Here is a 21,933-nt window from a genome sequence, read left to right as displayed (position 1 = left end):
GGCGTAACCGGTTTCGGGTACAATGGAACCGGGTACGGGTTCTGATGGAACCGGTTTCGGGTACAACCTGGGTACACTTCAATCATTCCGTTTGAAAGATATTCATTTCGTTTGAATATTAATCATTCGTTTGAATCAAAAACGGCTGCATGTGATCATAAATGAAATACAATTAATCAGATCCACTAACATTGGAGGTCCAATTAGAGTAATTTGAGTCTTCGGCCCTTTTAAACAATACATGTGCATGTTCAGAATCACTATATTAATCGGCCCAATGAGAATAGAGAGTGTTGAATTACTTTGTCGGACATTGTCAACAATTGCATGTGAAATAATTAGGATTGTCAGTCTTTGAACGGCCCAATCATATTCCATTAGGAGTTGTAGTTGTCGGCCCATGTGGTCTGCTCATATAAACCATCGGTCCAATTAAAATCCATATCTTAAATAGTTGTCGGGTTTTTTTGTAATACCCGGAACCGGTTCCGGGTAGGAACCGGGTTCCGGGTATGCACCGGGTACGGGTAGGAACCGGGTACGAACCGATTTTATTTATAAAATGTGGAACCGGGTCGGAACCTACGGGTTTTTTGAACCCGGAACCGGTTCTACTATTAGCCGGGTAGGAACCGGAACCGGGTACGGGTCGGGTCCACTGGAATCAGGTAGGAACCGGTTTTTATGCCCATCTCTAGTATGAGTATACCCTATTAATATATTTATTTTTACATTTACATATCAAATTTGTTTTTTAAAAATAACATACCCTTCGAAGTATTGGGCCCTGGCCGGTGGTCCTCCCCGCCCACCTTAAGGGTCGGCCATGTCATGTTGTAATCAATTTATTTTGAGATCATGTTGTAAATAAGACACACGGTTATAAGACACTCTTAGAGGGTGTTTGGGATTACGTTTTGAAGTGATTATTTGATTTTTGCGTTTGTAAAACATAATTAATCTAAAAAAGTGTTTGGATGAAAAGTGATTATCTGCCTCCAAAATGCAGTTTTGAAAACAAGGGTTGGCTCAATCATTTTGGTGGCCTAAAGCAAACCCGAAATTCAGGGCCCCCAACTCCTAGTTTGTGTTTATTTTCCTTTTAAAATAACTGGATTCTTGATCCCAATTTCTATTAAAAAAAATAATTATAGTCGGTAACTCCCTATAGACTATAAATTATAGCCAGTCATTTTTATCAATTAAGGAGCCCAAATTCAAATTACACCAGAATCCTAATTTCGTAATAACTCATAATTATATATAATTTTCCCTTAAAACTGGTGGCCCAATACAAGTCGTGGCCTAAAGCATTGGCTTTATTATAATTGCCCAAGAGCCGGCATTGTTGAAAACGCAAAGTCTATTTTAAAAACGCGTAATCTATTTTGAAAACGCAACACCAAACACCCCCTTAGTATGAGATTAGTCAAAAGTGAGCATATATAAGACACTCTTAGTATGAGAATAGTCAAAATTGAGCATATAACCAATGGCGGACCCAGGAATTTTTTCCTGAGGGTACGGAATATTTTCAAAGATTTTAGGCTTCTAGCTGTATAAAAATATCGGTTCATAGTGGGTCGGGTCGGATCATGTAAGACAAAAGAACATCAAACTAAAATATATAAATCATCAAAAACCCGTCAAACGTCATTACAAATTACAAACATATTTAAAATTGTGCCCTACAAGTTTTTTTTTTTTTTGAAATATATCCAAAATATCATCTAAAGATACTAAACACGCCATAAGTTCATTACATTCTTACTCATTGTTCCTAACACATATAATTTGCTCCACAAGTTCATAAAACAACACTAAACACTTAAACAAAATAAACAATCATGTTCAACCATACCCATAACTTTCAATTTTATTTTTAAACATTCAAGCCCTAATATTAAATGTTGATTACTTGTAACTAATCATTTAAACAAACAAAGCTATAAATATAACAACAAAATCATTTAACTACAAGTCTAGAACAACAAAAAAAAATATAAAAAGATTAAACCCTTACATATCTATATTTTCTCCTAATCATCACATAAAACAAAATAAATAAATAAATAAACCATACTAGTTCTATATTGGAATTCTGACGTAATATGGGTCGGTCCAACTGGAATTTTGTTTTTTCTGGTAAAAAAAGCCACCAGGTCGTGAGGAGTGGCGTCAAGTCGCTGGGAGTTTTTTTGGGGGCGGGATTTGGAAATGGAATGAGTGGATGAGTTTGGATTATTTTATTTAGTTCAAATTTCTTTAGGTTGGGTTTGGACTTGTGTTAATAAAAATTGATTGCAAATTGAGTTTTGATTGGATTAAATAATTAAGTGAATAAGTGGTTAATAATTATTTTTTTTTTCTAAGTGGGGCGGTTGAAAATTTTCAAGGGGTGCGGGTGAAAAATTACAAGGGGTGCGGTCGGGATTTCCGGCTAAAAATAACACTAAAAAATATTTTTTCTGGGGGTGCGCCTGCCCACCCTTGGCTTAGGGGTGAGTACACCCCTGCATATAACTGATGTTTCGTTATAGTTCGATTCGGTTTGATTATGAGATTAGTCAAAATTGAGCATATAATTGATGTTTCGTTTTTTCAGTTACTAAAAAGTGGTGGGATTAGTTTGGTTGATAGCCACTTAGTCAGTTAACCAACGACTTTGGACGTGTATCGATTCACGCCTGTTTTGGTTAATAAATCAATTATATTAAGGTCACATGAAAAATCAACAACATATTAGACTATTAGACTATGTGTAATGGAACAACACTCACCACCACAAAAAGACATGGAACACCGCCCCCCTAGGGCTTTTTGTTTGGTGCGGGATGGGCAAGTGGGTGGCACAAATGTGTGTTGAATTAATATAAACTAGAGTTATGCGCCGCCCGCGTTGCGGGGCGCTAAACCGAGTATTTCTTAGTTTAATAACATGTACGCCTTTATGTCGGTTAGTTATACATGCTACCTATAACACGATATCAAAAAAGATACATCAAATTAACCAATTAAAGAAAAACAGTACCATAGTTATGATATAAAAAATTAACTAAAACGATGACAAGCGTGTAATTTAGAGTTGGGGGAAAAACAATAATTTGTCAGGGCCAATTAGCGAGTGCTAGAAAGCTGTTTGGCATTAATAAAAACAAAATTGAGTCAACAAAGTAAAATAAAACACTACCATTGTTTTGCCAAAGAAAAAAAAAACGATTGTAAGATTGCAATTTTTAGCGGAGGTGAAATCGTAATTTTAAAATGGAGGTAAAATAATATTTTGAACTGAGGGGAAACCCATATTTTTATTTTGAAATGGGGGTAAAATCGTAATATTTTAGCTGCGGGCAAAATCGTAATTTTTAGCTGGGGGCAAAAGCGTAATTTTAAATTGGGAACCAAATCGTAATTTGGCAGGACTCTAGCTGGGGGCAAAACTATAATTTTATTTTGAACTGGGGGCAAAATTGTATTTTTTAACTGAGGGCAAAATCGTAAATTTAAGCAAGAGGCAAAAGCAAAATTTTATTTTGAATCGAGGGCGAAATCATAATTTTACAATTGGGATAAAATTGTAATTTGACATCACCTATAAATAACTATTATATGAAAAAAAACAAAACTTAAAAGTTGCCGCCACCGCCCTGTTAGCCAACTACTTTAGAATACTATTCCCCATGACGTCATTGAACTTGTAAATGTTAATATGTATAATGCTCAGTCAAAGCCTTCCGACTCATCTTTTTTAAAACAAATGGAAATCTAGTATCACCATTACACATTTCAGTGCATATGGTTAGTGAAATCACTATTGTCTACGTGACAGTGAAATGACATGCGTTTTTTACTTTTTAGTAAAACCATAACGCATAACCTTTATTCAAACGAGAGAAAACAAAGGTAAGTAATATGTTATTTAATAAAATTAGTATTTTTTTGAACGGCGATATAATTTTATTAGAAGGACGGAACTAGCAACACGCTCGAATCGCAAAAGTACAAGATAAACACCAAAAATAACGTACATCCAAACAAGACCCTTTACAGTAAATAATATTATTATATATCATATATATATATAAAATGTTGATTTAAAAGTTAGTTTAGTTACTTCGATTATTTATATCTCTAAACCAAACCCTAAAAATTGGTTAAAAACTATAATCAAACACTTGCGTTCTGAATTTGGTTCAATGATCTTTTTTTTTTCTCACGACAATTTCTAACTTATTTATACGGGGTCCATTCTTTTAGTTTATTCGTTATGCTAATTGAAAAGATAACTATATTTAAAAACATCTCAAACAAGCTAAAAGTTTTAGCTTATTTTTTTTGAACGGCCGACAAAATTTTATTAATTGTAGCAAGAAGCTACCCGCCAAATTTACAAATGATAGCTGTCACCAAATTTCCACCAGTTACAAAAAATTACATAGGCTAACCAATGATATCAAACCGGCACCATTTCTCCCATGTTAGCTCCATCATCTTCGATCTGTTTTTGACCCATAAGTACGTCATTGTTTTTATTTCATCCAGGATCTTCGTAGTATTCGGACATGCTTGTCTAAATACCGCCTCATTTCGTATTTTCCAAAGGCACCAAATTGTTACAAGAACTAGTGCATGTAGCGCCTTCTTTTAGCTTATTAGTTTATTCTTTATGCTAATTGAAAAGATAGCTATAATTAAAAACATCTCAAAAAGCTAAAAGTTTTAGCTTAGTTTAAAATACATTGAAAAGTTTGTCTCTTATTAAGATAATTATTGCATTTGTGTATATTGCTTTTAAATCGCATTATTAATAAATGTTATTCAATGTTGAAAAATGGTTTGTAAGACTACAAGGTATGGTGATGGTCCTCCAAGGGAGGATGATTCGCCACGTAGGCGACACGTCATAGTCTTCCCAAGGATGGATCATCCTCCAAAATTAGGGGGCATGGGAGGATGGTCCTAGTCATCATCCTCCACCACTTTTATATTTTTTTTATTTTTTTTAATCTTCAAGTTTTTTTAAACATTTAACAAATAAAGTAACAAAATATTTTCATTAATATTAAAAAACATTACAAAAACTTAAAAAAAATAAATATTAAAATATCCTAATATTAAAAAAAAAAACATAAACTTAAAAGCCTAAAGTTAAAAAAAAACTTAAAAATATCCTAACATATTAAAATAAGCTACTAGTCTTCGTTTCCATGTGGTGGGCGGGTTCGTTTTGAGCGTTGTTCCAAATGTACTCCTCCAAGTCCGCTTGTAGGTTGTGATGTGTGTACTCGTTACGTAGAGCGAAGGCGTTCAAATCTTGTTGTTCCTCACTAACTGGAACAGAATTTCCAGTAGACACGTTTTCGTCGTAGTCGCATATCGCTCTCCCTTCGTCTTCAATGATCATGTTATGAAGGATGATACAAGCGTACATAATGTGTCGTAACCTCCTTGGTGTTTGCGAACGTGCTGGAATAGAAATGATGTGCCATTTTTTTTGTAGAACACCAAAAGCCCGTTCAATATCTTTTCTTGCGCCCTCTTGAAACTTTGCAAACTTTTTTCTTTTGTCGTCGGTCGGGTGCGGGATAGTTTTAACGATTGTCGAGTACGTTGGGTATATCCCATCGGCTAGGTAGTAACCTCGCCTGTACTCCACCCCTGAAACCGTAAAGCTTGTGTCTGGACCTGTACCCGCCACTACATCATCAAAAATCTGTGACTGATATATGATGTTGAGGTCATTGAGCGAACCAGGTAGACCAAAAAAAGCATGCCATATCCAGAGATCCTGTGACGCAACAGCCTCTAGAATGATAGTCGGATGTCCCTGATCTCCCCTCGTATACTGACCTTGCCATGCAACTGGGCAGTTCTGCCACTGCCAGTGCATGCAATCAATGCTCCCGAGCATTCCTGGGAAACCATGTCTCTGTTCGTGTGCTTGATATAATTTTTGAACGTCGTTTGCGTTCGGTTTCCGCAGGTATCGCTTACTATACAATTTGACAACCCATTGCCAAAACTTGTGCAAACATCGACGTGCGGTTCTTTCAGACATCCGAATGTACTCGTCTAATGCATCGGGTGCGAAACCGTATGCAAGTTGGCGAATGGCCGACGTACATTTTTGTAAATTACTGAAACCCCTTTGCCCCCTAGCATCGTTTCGCAATGTAAAAAACGGATTAGACAGCGCCATGTCGCCTGCAATACGTAAGAACAGTGGACGACTCATGCGGAAACGACGTCGAAAAATCTCGGCTGGGTACACGGGTTCGTCGGCAAAATAATCGGCTACTAGTTTATCGTGGCCGGCTATAAATTTAGAACAAAACATAAATGAAATTAATTATAAAATACATTTTAAAAACTATATAAAACATAAGGAAAAAAAATAAAATACCTTCTTGGTCTCGGTTATATTTTGCTCGTCTAGTTAGCCGTTGGGACGACCCTTCATCGGCCGCCATGAACACCTGAGCCGCGTTCATAATCATGTTGTGCATAATAGCATCCTCTTCCGAAGATGATGAATACCACTCGGACGAAGACGATGAAGACATAGAAGAAATTGAAGAAATGGAAGAAACGGGTGAAGCCATGATAATTTTTTAGCGAGAGATGGGGTGGTAGCGGGTAAAAAATGGTACAAAATATGATGATTTTTTATAAAAAGGGAAGAGTGGTTTATAAAATGTGAGAGAGATGGGGTGGTAATGGGTGAAAAGTTGTGAAAAAAGGGGTTAAAGATGTGAGTATTTATAAAAATGGAAGTGAAATGGGGTGATTTTTAAAATATAGCCGTTTGAATTTTTTTTTTATTTATAACGGTCAAAAAGGTGGGGGGCCCACCTTAAACGCTTCGTCGCAAACGGCTAGAATGGGACGGAGAGGACGGGGACGGATGGGGGCGGCATGGTGTTTGGACCGTCGCCGACCCGCGACGGGCCGGGGCCGACCCCATACCGTGTAGCCTAAAATCAAACTGAACCTAATAACTTTCAACTCCAAATTTCATGTTACCCGACCCTATGTTGTCAAAAGCGCGCGCCTAGGCGCCCGGGCGCAGCGAGGCGCACCTAAAGCGCCTGGTGGGAGCCTAGGCGCAAAAATGGGCTTTTTTTGAAAAAACGGTTCTGAGGCGCAAAAAGCGCGCGCCTAGGCGCAAAAAACATGGTTGAGGCGCAGGGAAAAAAGGTAAAACAGAACAAATTCAAGTTTAAAATTGAGCTAGAAGCACATGCAGTTAAAGGTGTTGCTAAACTTTTGCTACTAACTATTAGCTACATGATCTTAAATGGCATGTATAATAGTTTTTTTTTTTTAATTTTATATGTGGAATCTTATTTATTTTCAAAGCATAACATATTCTTTATATTTTTTTCTCTATGTGCGCTTTTCTTAAAAAAGCCCACGCTTTTTTTGCGCCTTGCGCCTAGGCTCCGGGCGAGGCCGATGCGCCTCGCCTGCGCCTTGCGTCTTTGACAACATAGACCCGACCCATGATTTTCTAACGGACAATAAATTAGACAAACCAAAACAACTACTTTTGAGGCTTTGCAATCTTCTGATGAGTCACAAAATCATACTCAGGTGAAGGTACAAAATCTTTTTATTTTTCAACGGCAGGTACAAATCTTTTTCATGTTCATGTATAATGTTTCATGGCTGAGTTAGATTATGGGCTGGGCTGGGCCGGTATCCTATAGCAAATCCTAAATTTTCATGTTTTTTTTGGTTATGAAAGAAACGACCACTAACAAGAAATTTTGTTCGTTTAGTTAAATAAACGGATATGGACAGAGGTTGCGATCGTTCATTTATGTTCGTGAATGTTTGGTAACATATTCATTTGTGTTTGATAGTACATTAGGGTTTTTAGTTTTTATATTTAATTTAAATACTTTAAAATTCCGACAAATAAAGTATTTAATAAGTGTCAGTGTATTATATATTTTGTTCATGAACGTTTGTTTGTGTTCGTTTGTTTCCGTTTGTGTTCATGAATATTAGTTTGTGCTCATTTGTATTCATTAACGTTCGTTTTCGTTCGTTGCCTAAAATTAACATACAAATACGAACAACTTCATTTTCTTAACAAACGAACACGAACATAAAATCTCGTTTGGTAAGCGTTCATGAATAGTTCGTGAACACATATATTTCTTAACAAACGAACATGTACAATGTCTTGTTAGTGTTCGTTCGATTTGTTTGCGGCCCTACACCCAGGCGCCCAGCCTAACTAAAACTGTTTATTTTGGGCCATTTGTTTTCAAATCAACAAACAAACACAAACGAACTTCCTGCTGAACGATCCACGAATTGTTCACCCAATGTTTGGTTCGTTTACAGCCATAGCTAGGTGTTATGCGGGGAACATCACCCCCCCCCCCCCCCGATTCCTTTGAATCGGGGCTAGCAAGAACCCAACCCCGCTCATCACTCATGAATACAAAGGATTTGGAGTGTTGCGAGAGGAAAAACCCTACTTGGAGGTGAGGGATCTTATAAAAAGTTTGTCAAGTTTTTCCAAAGTATTTTTTCGTCAAAAAAAATTAGCGACCAGACTATTGCGACCAAGTTTTGTCATAATCTATGGTAATAGCCTTTTTTGAAATACAATAAAATATAAGAATAACTTGGAACCAAAGTTATGTAAAGAATGATTAAAACTAATAATAGGGTCATTCATTCAAATATATATCAAAAACTTGGTGTTAAACTGAAAACAATCCATAACCAAACACTTAAACTTTAAACTTGAATCAAATATCAACAAAATATATCAGCACTTTAACTAAAACCCTAATTATCAAGCATTAAAACAACTTCTTCATCCTCATTAACTAAAACTTTAATTTGGTGTGGCGCCAGTGCCTACGTTTGGCATTGTACTTGATGGTGTTGCCGGTGCGAAAAACAATCCATTTAGGAATAGGCTTGTTCTGCCTCTTCTTCTTCCCTAGCTTCTTCTTGATCTTGAACGATTTATGAGACGGCTGCAAACATATAAAATAATACAATCAAAATCACCAAAACATAATAGGTTTTAAGTTTTTAACATGCATGAAAGTTTGAATATGATCATAGACAAAAGAATCACCATGGTTGGTAAAAGTAAAAAACCCTAGAAGAAAATACTTTAAACCTTCTGGCCTCAATTTCAAATATATAGGGTGTTGAAGTGTTGATCGTTCTAAATTTCACTTTACCCCCTTTACTCATTAAACTAAGTATATAATTCCGGCCCATTACGTGTACAAACATTATTCATTAACTTACGTAGATACATCATTCCGGCCCATTATATATTACTTGTACAAAAGATATATGGTTGACCAATAACTCTAAAGATCAATTTATGAAAAAAATAGTAAGAATATTGTAAACAATTGTAACTTTTATTCTAAATGCTATATAATTTTTATTCCTTACCTCACAACCTTTTTAAATGTCACTATATCTGCAACCATCACATACAAGTGCATTATATAGTTCTCAATTTAAAATTAGTTTTTGTTTTGTTTTGAAGGAAGGAGGTGTATATATCATCATCTGCAAGATATTACGGTGGTATGTTTCACCTTATCATCATCATCATACTCAGTAAATCTCATCAATAGCAAAACTAATGTAGTGTCTAAGGAGTGTAAGATGTAGACAACCTTACTTTTACCCTGTTGGAATAGAAAAACGTTTCCAATGAGACCCCCGACTCGATAGTAGTTTTGCATCAAGCTTGGATATAAGGCACATAGCACTCAACAATCGGGACAAAGGTCGATTAGTGTATGTACCCTTTTGTCTTTCGGTCATCAACGCCACCACATGATGCATGATTAACCATCCGCTGCTTTTAACGTTATTTTCACGAAATTAGTAAAATAACGTTAAAATTAGTGTAATTTCACTTTTGCCATGTGGAGGGCCACAACTATATCCATTATATGTACACACTGCAAGCGGGACATTTGATCTAGATAAAGATAGAACTAGAGACAGAAAGACGAGATATATAGATAGGGCTGTAAACGAACCGAACGAACACGAATAAGCCCTTGTTCATGTTCGTTCGTTAAGGAAATAAATATGTTCACGAACGGTTCATGAACAGTTACCGAACAAGATTTTATGTTCGTGTTCGTTCATTAAGGAAATGAGCGTGTTCACGAACGGTTCACGAACACAAATAAATTTGACGAATGCGACGATGGATAAAGGTGGATGGCCCAGAGAGTAGCACTAGAACGTGAATTCCTTATTGTGGAACGAAGGTCGATCGTATTCGTCAATGTAAATAATAAGAAATGAAAGGGTAATGGTGCATAAACAAGGTGAAACAGGGTTTTCCAAGTTTAATTCTTAGGGTAATAAAATAAATATAAGTTTAATAATATAAAAAGTATAGATAAAATATATGAAAGTACAAAAATCTTTCATTAAAACAAAAACATGCGAACATAAACGAACGCAAATGAACGAATGTTCACAAACACGTTAACGAACATCTTACCGAACGTTCACGAACACAATTGAACGAACGAGACCTTTGTTAATGTTCGTTCATTTAACTAATCGAACGAAATTCCTTGTTCGTGTTCGTTCGTTTATTAAACGAACGAACACAAACAAACTTCCCGTTGAACAAATCACGAACTGTTCGCTGAACGTTCGGTTCGTTTACAGCCCTATATATAGAACTAGAAAGATGAAGGTTGGATGGTCCATATTTTGTCAAAATAAGTTGGTATATTCACCTAGTATAGTGATTATCTTCTTCTATCTTTTTCTCTCAAGTTTTTCCTTTTCCTTGAACAAAATAGCAACCAAGTTATGACGCGGTTGTATCATATGTTATGTTTCTGACATTTTCAATGTAATGATTTTTGCCTAATATTATCAAGGACATGAGTCAATGAAGTCATGAGTGAATGAAGTAAAAGAAAGCCAAGGCCCAGCCCATGCACAAGTGAAGCCCAAATAAAAGTGCCCTAATTGACGACAGAAGTTCCCCTCCTGCAAATAAATACTCAGGCCGCGTCTCTATTATTTTTCCAATATCGCCTTCGTTGTCACTTGTAATTCGTTCTTCTTTCTAAGTATTTATTTATATTTCAACATTTGATTTGAAGGTTGAAGTAGATTCATAAAATGCACAAGTACTAAGGTGTCGTAACTACATGTACGATGACCTGTTTATTTGTTGTGCTATAGAAACATTTGGGAACCGCTTTGCAGCCTTGATCTAACTCTGTTCATTGCTGCCTGTATCGCCCGCACATATCTCACCTCTCAAACAACCTTTTTCTTGTTTTTATTTCTGTATTAAATTACACTATTTTTTTAGATAATTTGATCTCCGGTCATCTCTTTAAACTAATACGTACCCTGATCAAGAAGAAACCAGATTGAAGATCTTCAAATGCTGGACATGCCAAGATAGTCAATCAACTGGTTGATTGAATAAATTATTTTATTAATGTCATTTAAACAGATATAGCATGAAGGTGTATCCTACCATTAATAAATGCACATTAGAACGCATACTAAGTTACCACGTTTGGTTTATATTGATGTCTTCTAGGAGTTTTGCTAGTGGGGTGCGAATACGTGTCCAGGGCTCTAAAAATCTTGGGTCAAAAATGTGTTCAAGTTACATGTTAAATTGGTCAATTCAAGCCAAACTGTTTCGACCAGTCTACCTTTAACCATCCAAAATAGGTTCAGGTTAAAATAGAATGATTTTAATAATATCATATGACCAAAGCAGCAAAAATGTTGTTGAGAATTGATAGCCAAATTGGCTATAAAAAGAGACTGTGTTTATTTAATTCACTAGATTACGCAACTGCGCTTTGCTGCCAACCAACACTGCCGGATCCAGAAATTTTTTTCAGTGGGTTCACTGTTTCTAAATGCTCATTTCATAGTACCGGACATAAAATTTTTCGGGTCGGTGCGACGATTCGGATCGGGTAAGGTTCATCACATAATAAAGATATAATACAATAATAAAATTACGCTATCATTAGAAATTTCGAAACAAAATAATATAAGTAGGATGGTCTTTACAGAATTAAAAAAAAAATCTTATAGTTTTTCGATACGAGTTTTCAAGATGAAAACGTTGCATTACATCTTCGACCCACAACTAAGTTAAAACTAAAGATTGATATTTTTCTGTATTCTATTATGTTGATCAATATAAGGTACAAAGAAACCCAAAGGCCCATCTGTATGCAAGTCAGTAATAAAAATCATTCTTGATTTGGATTCATTTATTTGCAAAACAACCACAGGAACTATTGATGTCTTTGCTGATCTTTACCTAAAACCCTATGAGATTACAATCTAATTTAATTGGTATCTGTACAAAAAACATATTCATTACTAGCATGTACAGGAATGGTGCCAAGATAACAAATTCAATGGTTAGCTTCCTATTTAGAGATTTGGGGATCTATTTTCGTGGTTTGTTGGTTTCAAAAATAGGGTCATGGGGGAGCTGGTTTAATGTTAAACCCCTAAGTTCTGTTTTAGATTATAAAAAAAAAAAGGAATTAACACGAGAAGGAGTCGAGCTAATGACTTCAAGCATGGAAGTACATGATTTAACCACTCCGCCATCTATAAGTTTTGTTAATGGGTTCATCCCAAACTTCTTTTATGGGTTCATACCAAATTTTCTATTAACATTTCTACTAAAAATTTGAAACCGAGTGGGTTCGTGTGAACCCGTAAGTCTCAACGTAGATCCGCCCCTGCCAACCAACTTAAAAAAATCGATAAAGTATTATACTAGTTCTTAACGGTTCAGATTTCTTACTGATTCATAACTGAACTTAAATTAACATGTTAAAACATCAATTTACACTTTATTATTTGTTTATGTGAAGATTAGAACCGGAAGTTAACTTAAAACATGTTTAACATGCAATCTAATGAGAATAGCTTATACTCGGATTCTAACCCTGATTTTCAACAAACCATAACTTGATCGAAAGCACATCAAATCCTAGGAATTTTGGTCTGAGACTAAGTACAAAGAGTATTGTACAAAAAAAGGTGGTTTCATAATTTCGGTCGAGTATAAGGAAGTCAAAAGCAATTTATAAAACCAAAGGTCGAATATGGTATCAGGACACAAACATTAGGTTTATTCCCAACGTACTTTTTGAGTCCATGTGTTTTAGTGGTTTTAACAACTTGAATCTAAAATCAAAAATTTTAATGCCCTTAGTCCCTAACCACTCATTTTATAACATTTTGAGTCCAACTTTTTAACACTTGTACTTTTGATTTTGGACTCAAGTGGTTAAAACCAATAAAACACATGACTCAAAACGTTATAAAATGAACGGTTAGAGACTCAAGGCGTTAAACTTTTTGATTTTGCACTCAAGTGATTAAAACCACTAAAATACAAGAACTCAAAAAGTAATTTACTCCTTATTCAATATAGGTCCAAATGACCTGGATTTTTTACATTACGAAATTATATGAGTCTAAAAGCTTTTCCGATTGGTCTTGCATTTTTTGGATAAAAACTATGTTTTTACCAAACTTTAACATTACTCACTAAAAAATTAAGATAGAAATATATTTGAAGACCTGGCACATGTGGGATGTTTTCATAAAAAATTTATAATTTAATTCCATCATTTGGCTAGTCAGTAAAATCTGTGAACACGTAAAAACCCTTAAAACTGACTAGAAAACTTAACTCTTAGATCTTGTTTATACATATTTTTTTCTTGACCTATTAGCCATGATTAACTTATAAACAATGTAAAAACCCTAATTTACCCCTAATAACATTAATTGGGTATATATTACATGTGAACACGTACTTACTACTGAACAAATATTGAAACTTCACAAACTAACATCATGCTTATCTAGTAAGTGCTTATCTAGTAACTGAAACTTGTCCCTTTGCGTGCTACCAATATTGTAGCCTTCGCATTGGATGACATTTACAACTTTAAAAAAAAAAACCTTGTTCAGATAACCTAGCAACGCTATCATGTGAGTATCACGACCCCTTTTAGTTTTTTTGTTTATGTACTTTTAACCAGGGGAAAATGTGCTACTTGACAACCATCTTACACTACTACTTGTATATGTGGTGTATCCAACTGTTTAAATTGATGTGATTACATAAGCTAGCATTGTTACACTTAGAGTCCCTATGACTTCACAATCATTTAACTCCTGGATGGAGTTGGTGAACATGATTAAATAGTACTATTTTGGGCTAACAATGCTACTCTTGTCGTGCTACTGCTCGCTAAAGTACACGAACGCCATAGGCAGACACCGAGTGAATATCTCCAACACAGATAACATATTAATGCCCCGTAACAAGCATTAACCGGGGCACCATATATCAACATGTCAGTAGGCTTGATTTGTTACTTATGTGTTTCATTATCTTTTGTAAATAACATTCACTAATTACTTGCAAGCAACAATAATTGAACCGATTTATTGTTATATCGAACTATAAAATTCGTGTGCTCACAGACTTTATATTTGATCGTTTTTAGCATGTTTTTTTTCAGGTGAAAACAATTGAGATGGCTATGGACTTGAATTTGGTAGAGATTGCATTTGAGGACTAGACTCCATGAATATCTTATTTATTTGAGACATTTCCATAATAGCTTTTGGTTCGTCGCATTCACGCCTTAGCGGGGGTGTGACACAAGACCCTACTGAATACTTATGCGCATAACACCAGTCGGTCTATAGTAAGAACTAAAAGAAGGAAAACTAAAAATAGGCATTGAAGACTTGTACTATGTGCCTGAAGCATGGTACATCTTAACATGAAATTTGTATATATATGAAATTATTAATATATTTTGTTTACCAAGCACGTATTCGGTATCCCCATTAAGGCCCACACCTTCACTCTCACGGTTCACTTATTCCACTTCTCTCGTTCTAAACCATAAGTAGCGTACGCACCGACATAGTACATACATACATACCATACGCTATCTACAAGCCTAAACACCCAAGTAATAGCATGTTGTAACTTGTACACTAGTCTCGATCAGTGAGGTCCTTGGTTGCTCGTCAACCTTAGCAAACACGGTTGTAATGAAAAAGATTTAGTATGATATATATGGCGACTCTTTGGTTTATTTGGAAGGCAAGAAATAACTAGCTCTTTGATTTTTTATTATCTTTTTGAATTTTAATTTCTTGATCATATATGATAAATATAGGGTCCAGTTAGGCCTTTTTTTTTATTCCAAACATGTATTCCAACCAAATTTGAATATGCCAACGATTAATTCTAGCTTAACAACATTAGCAAGAACTTCAATCTCCTTATTGGATATTTATTAACATAGCCGAGTTACTTGCGAGTTATTCTGCTTAAAAAAATAAAATAGCAGCAAAAATCATTGAAAAAAATTTGCTCAGAATTGCCTTTTTTTCATCAAATGGTGATGTAGGGCAATGGAACCAACCATTGCAAGGCTAAGATCATCACAGCAAGAGTTGCACCAGCCGGGAATCGAACCCGGGTCTGTACCGTGGCAGGGTACTATTCTACCACTAGACCACTGGTGCTTGATGTTTCGATTAGAAGTTCATCAATAAATAGCTGAATTTAGATAACTAGGAATGGCAAGTCATTCAAATTTTATTTTTTATTACATTCAAGTACTTGTTAGATATTACTAAATCATGTATTAGCACAGTTCAGTTTAGTGAAGGTTCCCTTTTTTATCTAAACATACAAATATATGTTATCAAAGCAAGGTTGAGTTATCTTTGCATCTCACCCAGGGTGTATGCCCCCACACCATTACCTAGCGCACTGCCACGTACCACTAGTGACCCTATGAATCCATATGATCACATACGCAATTTTTGATTTTTAACCCAGTGTGTGAGTTTGACCATAAGTTACTAATTTATAAGTTCGTTATGTTTAAAAATTTTGTTTAATCAATTTGTACCAGTTAGCTTATTTTACATTACTTCAACCAAAACAAATTTAAAGTATAAATGACTAGACATAGTGTCTGAAGGGGTATGGTCTCAAATCTCGCATCAACATGGTCACGAGTGATCATTACCCTTATCAAATACTTCCACCGGCAAGAACTTATCTGCGTCCATGCGGGCACGCGCGAATGCAGCAGTCGAATCCAATCTGTCAACTGATGGGAAGACTTATCTTGTGTATGAAAATGGGTGTTGCACATAGCGATGCGGCTTAGCACCGCATCCTATGAACATTTTCGTCACGACAATGGATATAGAAAAAGCAATTACCAAGTATGGCGATGCGGCTCTGCACCGCATCCCATAAACATTGTCAACCCAAGGGACGCGGAAACAACCGCGGTTACCGCAGGCAGCGATGCGGCCTAGCACCGCATCCTATTGACGACGCAAGTGGGACTGACACTTTGACTCAGATAGCCAAAACAGCAAGTGGCACTGATGACAGTCATCTGTCAACTGATGGGAAGACTTACGTTTGCGACTTGTTAAACTAAGTCGGGCCATTTGCTACTTACACACTACAAAAACACGATGAGTTAACATTCAGTCTCAGGTTCTGTAAAAATTGCTACAATAAATCAAACCCTTATTTGATCAAAAGAAACAATAAAATCTCAAATAATCTAGCTGGTGAAACATCATCCAGTCATACGATGATTCCAAGAAATTACTACAAAGAACACTGTCTAGATTCAACAATTAGCAAATGAAAATAACCATGAATCGAATAATTAATAAGCGAGAAAAGAGGAGAATACTCACCAACAAAATGGGATTGACTCTCTGCGTGTGAACTTAAGGTTTAGGTCTTACCAATAATTTGTCTTTTTACTTTGGGATGATTACTTATCTTTTTAATTTGATTTGCATCACAAATTTCACCCAAAGTTTACATAGTTTCACTATTAAACCCAAATATGTGTAAGACGTTTTAGTTTGCCTGTAGTTATGAGTTTTTACTTAAGTTTTTTCACTTTTAGTGTGTAACGGTGTCATAATTTTTCACTACTCATCACCCTCATTAAAATAATATTTCAAATAAATAAATAAAAAAAGACAAAAATCTGATTGGTTGTCAATTGGTGAGGGCCACCAATCTTCTTGCTCACGTCCGTTATCCCCCTAACCTTCCTCACCTTCATGTTGGATAACGCCTTGGGTGAATTGGTGTTTGATGTGGGCAACGTAGGCTGCCCATGGCCTATGGCACTGGCCGTTGGTTACAGATGGTCAAACAAATATTTTACTAATAATCAACACAATACAATAAAATTTAACATAAATATTAACCATCTAATTTCATAAATCCAAATTGTTTTGTATTTAGTGTACACAACTAGGACGCTACAGTTGATTGATAAGAGATGTCGTATTTTACATAAGATATAGCGTATTGTATTATTGTACTTGGAGGGTTTGTTTTTGGGTCTAGCTTCTTGCTATTCCTATCTTGTAGTCTCTAATGATATTCTGTCGTTAAAAAACCTTAGACCATACAAATCTATCATAAACGAATGATCAATTTTCCAATTAGTTGGATTATTTATACGCATAATGATATATATATCGATTCTCAGTATAATGATAACTAACAGAGCCGTTCCTACGTTTTCGAAGGCCCTAAGCAAACTACAAAGTGGAGGCCCAATTTCGTTATTGACTAACATTAGAGGTGCAATAATCGGGTTTTTCTAATACCCAATTTTGGGAACCAAACCATGTTTCGGTATGATCGGGTATTAGAAAATCGGGTTTTTAGATACCTAGACATGAATACCCTATTTTCTATTTTTTACACAATATAAATCCATTTTATTTTTTAATTTGCTTTGTATTTGATAAAAATACTTGAAATAATTACAGTATCACAACTTTATTTAATTAATATATCTCAGTCTTTCGTTTAAATGTCACTAGAAGGATGCGCCAAAAGGAAAAAAAATATTGCTTATTAGTCTTTTGTTTAATGTCACCAAAAGGATGCGCTAAAAGGAAAAAAAATATTTTGCTTATGAGATTCGAGCTAGGGTCTTTACAAGACTAGGACAGGACTAATACTACTACGCTAGCAAAGTTAATAGATCATAGAATCAAAACAATTATATATTATATATCATTTTTATATTAAATGGAGGCCCTAGGCCCGAGCCTAGGTTTTGATAAGCATTGGGCCGGCCCTGATAACTAAACTCTGATGGCCAGGCTCGTATAGTATTCGTTGTCGTTAAAAAAATCGATTTTTCATTATGTACGTTTATTTCCGAATTTTCTATTTTTTTTGAAATAATTAATGTTTTTATCAATTCTTTGACACATTTGTGATAATTTAAACAAGTACAAGTGAAGAAATTCATACTCTTCTCAGTCTATGGCAGGTAAGCAAAGAAAAGAACAAACACATACTTTGAACATTTTTTACAAACGAACTTTCAAAGCAATTGACGACATTTGACGACAAAAAATAAAATAAAAATAACAATTGACGACAATGACCAAACCCAATATTTCAAGAAACACCATAACATGTAACTTTCATAAAAGTTTAACTTTAATGCACAAAGTACAAGTCATAGAACCAAAATTTGTGTGAACATAAAGGCCTTAACGCCGGCTGACGAATTATACTAAGTAATTAACGGTTTCTTCCCACCTTCCTCAAGACTTTCTTGCAACACGTTTTGACAGTTGACCGACTCTTCAATCACAATCTTTATATAAACTCACATCCTCCATTCTTCATGTATTCATTCAAAGCCATCACAAATCTTTCTTACTAATTAATCTAAAATCATATTCTTCATCCCATTTGTTTTCTTACCTACAACATGAGTTTCATGATAGTTGATTTGATCCAATACTTCAGGGACACCGGAATCTATTTGTTTTCATCTCAACATTCCAAGGTTCCACTTGAGAAGACGACCCATGATCCCATACTATCAAAAACACACCTTTCTTTCACCAACAACAAGACCACCTTTGACAATCACAGTGTCCACGGAGATGATTTGGAGTTGCTGATGGTGAATCTCGGTGTTTCGGGCTGTGAAAAGCTACCCGAGGTGTTGAATACTGAAGATGTGTTTAATATTTTTGAAGAGGAAGAACCAAGATTGGATGAAGTGAAAGAAGCATTTGATGTTTTTGATGAAAACAAAGACGGGTTTATTGATGTACAAGAGTTGCAGAGAGTTATGTTGGTTTTGGGATTGAAGGAAAGAATGGAGATTGAAGATTGTAGGAGGATGATCCGAGCGTTTGATCAGAACGCCGATGGTAGGATAGATTTCAATGAGTTTGTGAAGTTGATGGAGAATTCTTTCTGTTGAACTCTAGAGTGTTGTTTACCATTCGTTTATTGATAATCATATTTTTCGAAAGATTTGTATATCATTCTTTCTTGATTTTGTATTCGACGTATCGATTCGAAGGGTCTATCGCTTATTATTTATTCTACTGGTTTAGATTCAAGCAGATTTTCGCACTGCTTTAAAAACCGGTTCAAACCGGCCGGTAGAACCAGTTAAACCGCCTGGTACACCTGGTTGAACCGCTCAATTACAACCTGGTCCCTAACCGGTGGGTCGGGTTGGGCCCAAACCGCTTTTTCAATACTGGGCCGGGACGGGGCAGGTTAACGAGCCTAAACCAGTTACATCTCTAGAGTTTGGGGTGTGCACAGTTTAGTTATTAGCCTCAACCAAAATCGAAACCGAAGTCATCGGTTAATCTATTTTATTAACCAATCGCTTTTCGATTAATCGTTTCAGTTTACTCAGTTAGTTTGTCGGTGTTTGGTTCTGTTCCGTTAATTTTGGTTCGTATCTAAAACCAAACTTAGGCTAATTTTTTCCTTAAATATAAGAAATAGAGGTATAAAACATGGAATGCATGAAATTGAGGTATAAAAGCTAGATATACGTGAAAATAAGAATGGATCGATTTCATTGGTTTCGATTAATCGGGGGTACAAAAAAAAACCCATAACTGATTTCGGTTAATTCGATATCTGGTTAAATTTAGTTTGATTTCATCAGTTTTCAATTCGGTTATGGTTAACGGTTTGGTTATTGCTCACCCTTAATAAAAGTAGCGATTTCATGGTTTTCGGGATTTTCTATTTGAGGAATAATTTGGTGATTATCTACCCTAATTAGAGGATATGATTTGGCTATATTCTTTTATAATTATCCTAAGTATACTTATATAAATAATTGATCAGTCATACATAATACCTTGCATCATTTTCATTAGTTAATACTCAGTAATTTAGGGGTGAGCATATTAATCGCCATAACCAATAACCAAATCTTAACCGACATAAGAGAACCGATAATCCACTTAACCAATGGTTATGGTTATGAAGCTTTGTTTAACCAGCCAATCGTTTATGGTTAAAGTTATGAAGTTTGGTTAACCGATATAACTAAAACTGAACCAAACTTGTAATGTTAGGTCTATATAATGGAATTATGGTTTAGAGTAACCATGCATAGTTTTGTTTTTGTTTTTTTTTTTGTTTTTGTTTTTTGTTTTTTTTTTACGAAGATAAAAGTATGTTAATAACAAAATAATCTTGATATAGATGCCCTTTATTTTGATGAAGAATTGAGGTGCTATGATCATATAAATCTTCTCTAATAAGACCATATGTAATGGGGCTTTATAAGGGCATGAAAGATTTTGATAATGCCCTTACACCATTACTCATGGGCATTATAGGGGCATGAAAAGTGAGGGGCATTTCTATAATAATGCCCAAAGAGAAGAAAAATAATGGAAAGTAATAAATGAAATGGGCATTAACCATTACACCTTTTTTAAAAGGGCATTATGATGATAATGTGGTGAAAAATGCCCCTTAGTGGGCATTAACCATTACCTATGGTCTAACAGTGAGTGCATAAGTCATTAATTTAAGTTGCTGACTTTACATAATTCTATTAATGCAAATCACTTTCAATGCATTTGCATATGAACATACATTGAAGGTGGGAAACTAGAAAATTCCACCATACCAAACTGATGACTTAGTTTAACAAAAAAGTGTAGTCTTGGTTGTCTTATAAAAAAGACTCAAACTAAGTCCAAATAATGCATACCCTTAATTATTTCAAACCTTCCTTGGTTGATTAACCAAAATTGACTTCATAACCGAAGTTCAGTTATGGTAATGGTTAAGGAAATCCCATAACCAAAGCTAGTGGTTAATGGTAAAAACAGAACCAAACTTACCCATACACATCCCTACTCTGTATGATAGTAGAGCTTCTTGTTTTATTCTTTTCTCTCACTCTCATCTTTCTCTACCGCTACCATCTTCGGATCATGGTTGGACGACAACCTCTTCCTAGATTGTCCTTCTTTTATGAAGCTTTCTTTTCTTCTCCCTCTTACTACTTGTCATGGAAACATTACACACATATGCATACATACAAACATATGATGTTTTATTAATCTTTCTCTTGTCATAATAGTCATAGTTTTTGATGTTGTAGTTCTAGCATTTGTCACCATAACCTTGGTTTGCATTGTTGCCTCTTATTACTACGTTATGGCCTTAGATTCTTCATCACGGGTTTTTTCTTACTGTGAACCATGATGTTTTTTAGATTGTATGTTCTTTTTATACAAAGGTCTTCATTATTTTTGGCTCGAGCTTCCTCCCGCTCTAACTAGTGGGAAGTATTAGATGAAGTATATTATATAGGATTTATTGTAATTATTTTTACCATAACAATGGGATATGTTTTGTTTAAGTTTCCTTTATAATTATCCTCATTGAGCTCCTACAAATCATTTATAGTTGATCAAGAACACACAATATTTACCAGATTTATATAGCTTGAAAACTTTTTTGGTTATCACTTCCATAACAATGATCACCCCGGTTCAACT

The 21,933-nt window shown here is 35.2% G+C and overlaps 3 protein-coding genes and 1 non-coding gene across 4 annotated transcripts; 1 reads left to right on the top strand and 3 right to left on the bottom strand.

The window, feature by feature from the left end:
- Window positions 1-582: 582 nt before the first annotated feature.
- LOC118486569 lies at window positions 583-6,580 on the bottom strand. Its single transcript, XM_035983108.1, has 3 exons — window positions 6,404-6,580; window positions 6,034-6,315; window positions 583-710 (listed from the first exon to the last, which is right to left on the bottom strand). Exons 1-3 carry the CDS (start codon window positions 6,561-6,563, stop codon window positions 583-585), a joined length of 570 nt encoding a protein of 189 aa, XP_035839001.1. The 5' UTR covers window positions 6,564-6,580.
- Window positions 6,581-8,694: 2,114 nt separating this feature from the next.
- LOC110905980 (60S ribosomal protein L39-1-like) lies at window positions 8,695-9,188 on the bottom strand. Its single transcript, XM_022151355.1, has 2 exons — window positions 9,107-9,188; window positions 8,695-9,002 (listed from the first exon to the last, which is right to left on the bottom strand). Exons 1-2 carry the CDS (start codon window positions 9,107-9,109, stop codon window positions 8,850-8,852), a joined length of 156 nt encoding a protein of 51 aa, XP_022007047.1. The 5' UTR covers window positions 9,110-9,188; the 3' UTR covers window positions 8,695-8,849.
- A 6,332-nt stretch (window positions 9,189-15,520) lies between these two features.
- Window positions 15,521-15,591, bottom strand: TRNAG-GCC. Its single transcript has one exon. It is a non-coding gene; the product is annotated as a tRNA-Gly (tRNA).
- A 3,172-nt stretch (window positions 15,592-18,763) lies between these two features.
- LOC110904017 (probable calcium-binding protein CML46) lies at window positions 18,764-19,484 on the top strand. Its single transcript, XM_022149823.2, has one exon. The coding sequence runs from the start codon at window positions 18,861-18,863 to the stop codon at window positions 19,362-19,364; it is 504 nt and encodes a 167-aa protein (XP_022005515.1). The 5' UTR covers window positions 18,764-18,860; the 3' UTR covers window positions 19,365-19,484.
- The last annotated feature ends 2,449 nt before the right edge of the window (window positions 19,485-21,933 follow it).

This window comes from Helianthus annuus, chromosome 14 (genome assembly GCF_002127325.2).
Source record: "Helianthus annuus cultivar XRQ/B chromosome 14, HanXRQr2.0-SUNRISE, whole genome shotgun sequence".
In the NCBI taxonomy this organism is placed as follows: domain Eukaryota; kingdom Viridiplantae; phylum Streptophyta; class Magnoliopsida; order Asterales; family Asteraceae; genus Helianthus; species Helianthus annuus.
This window is presented reverse-complemented; position numbering and strand designations above follow the sequence as displayed.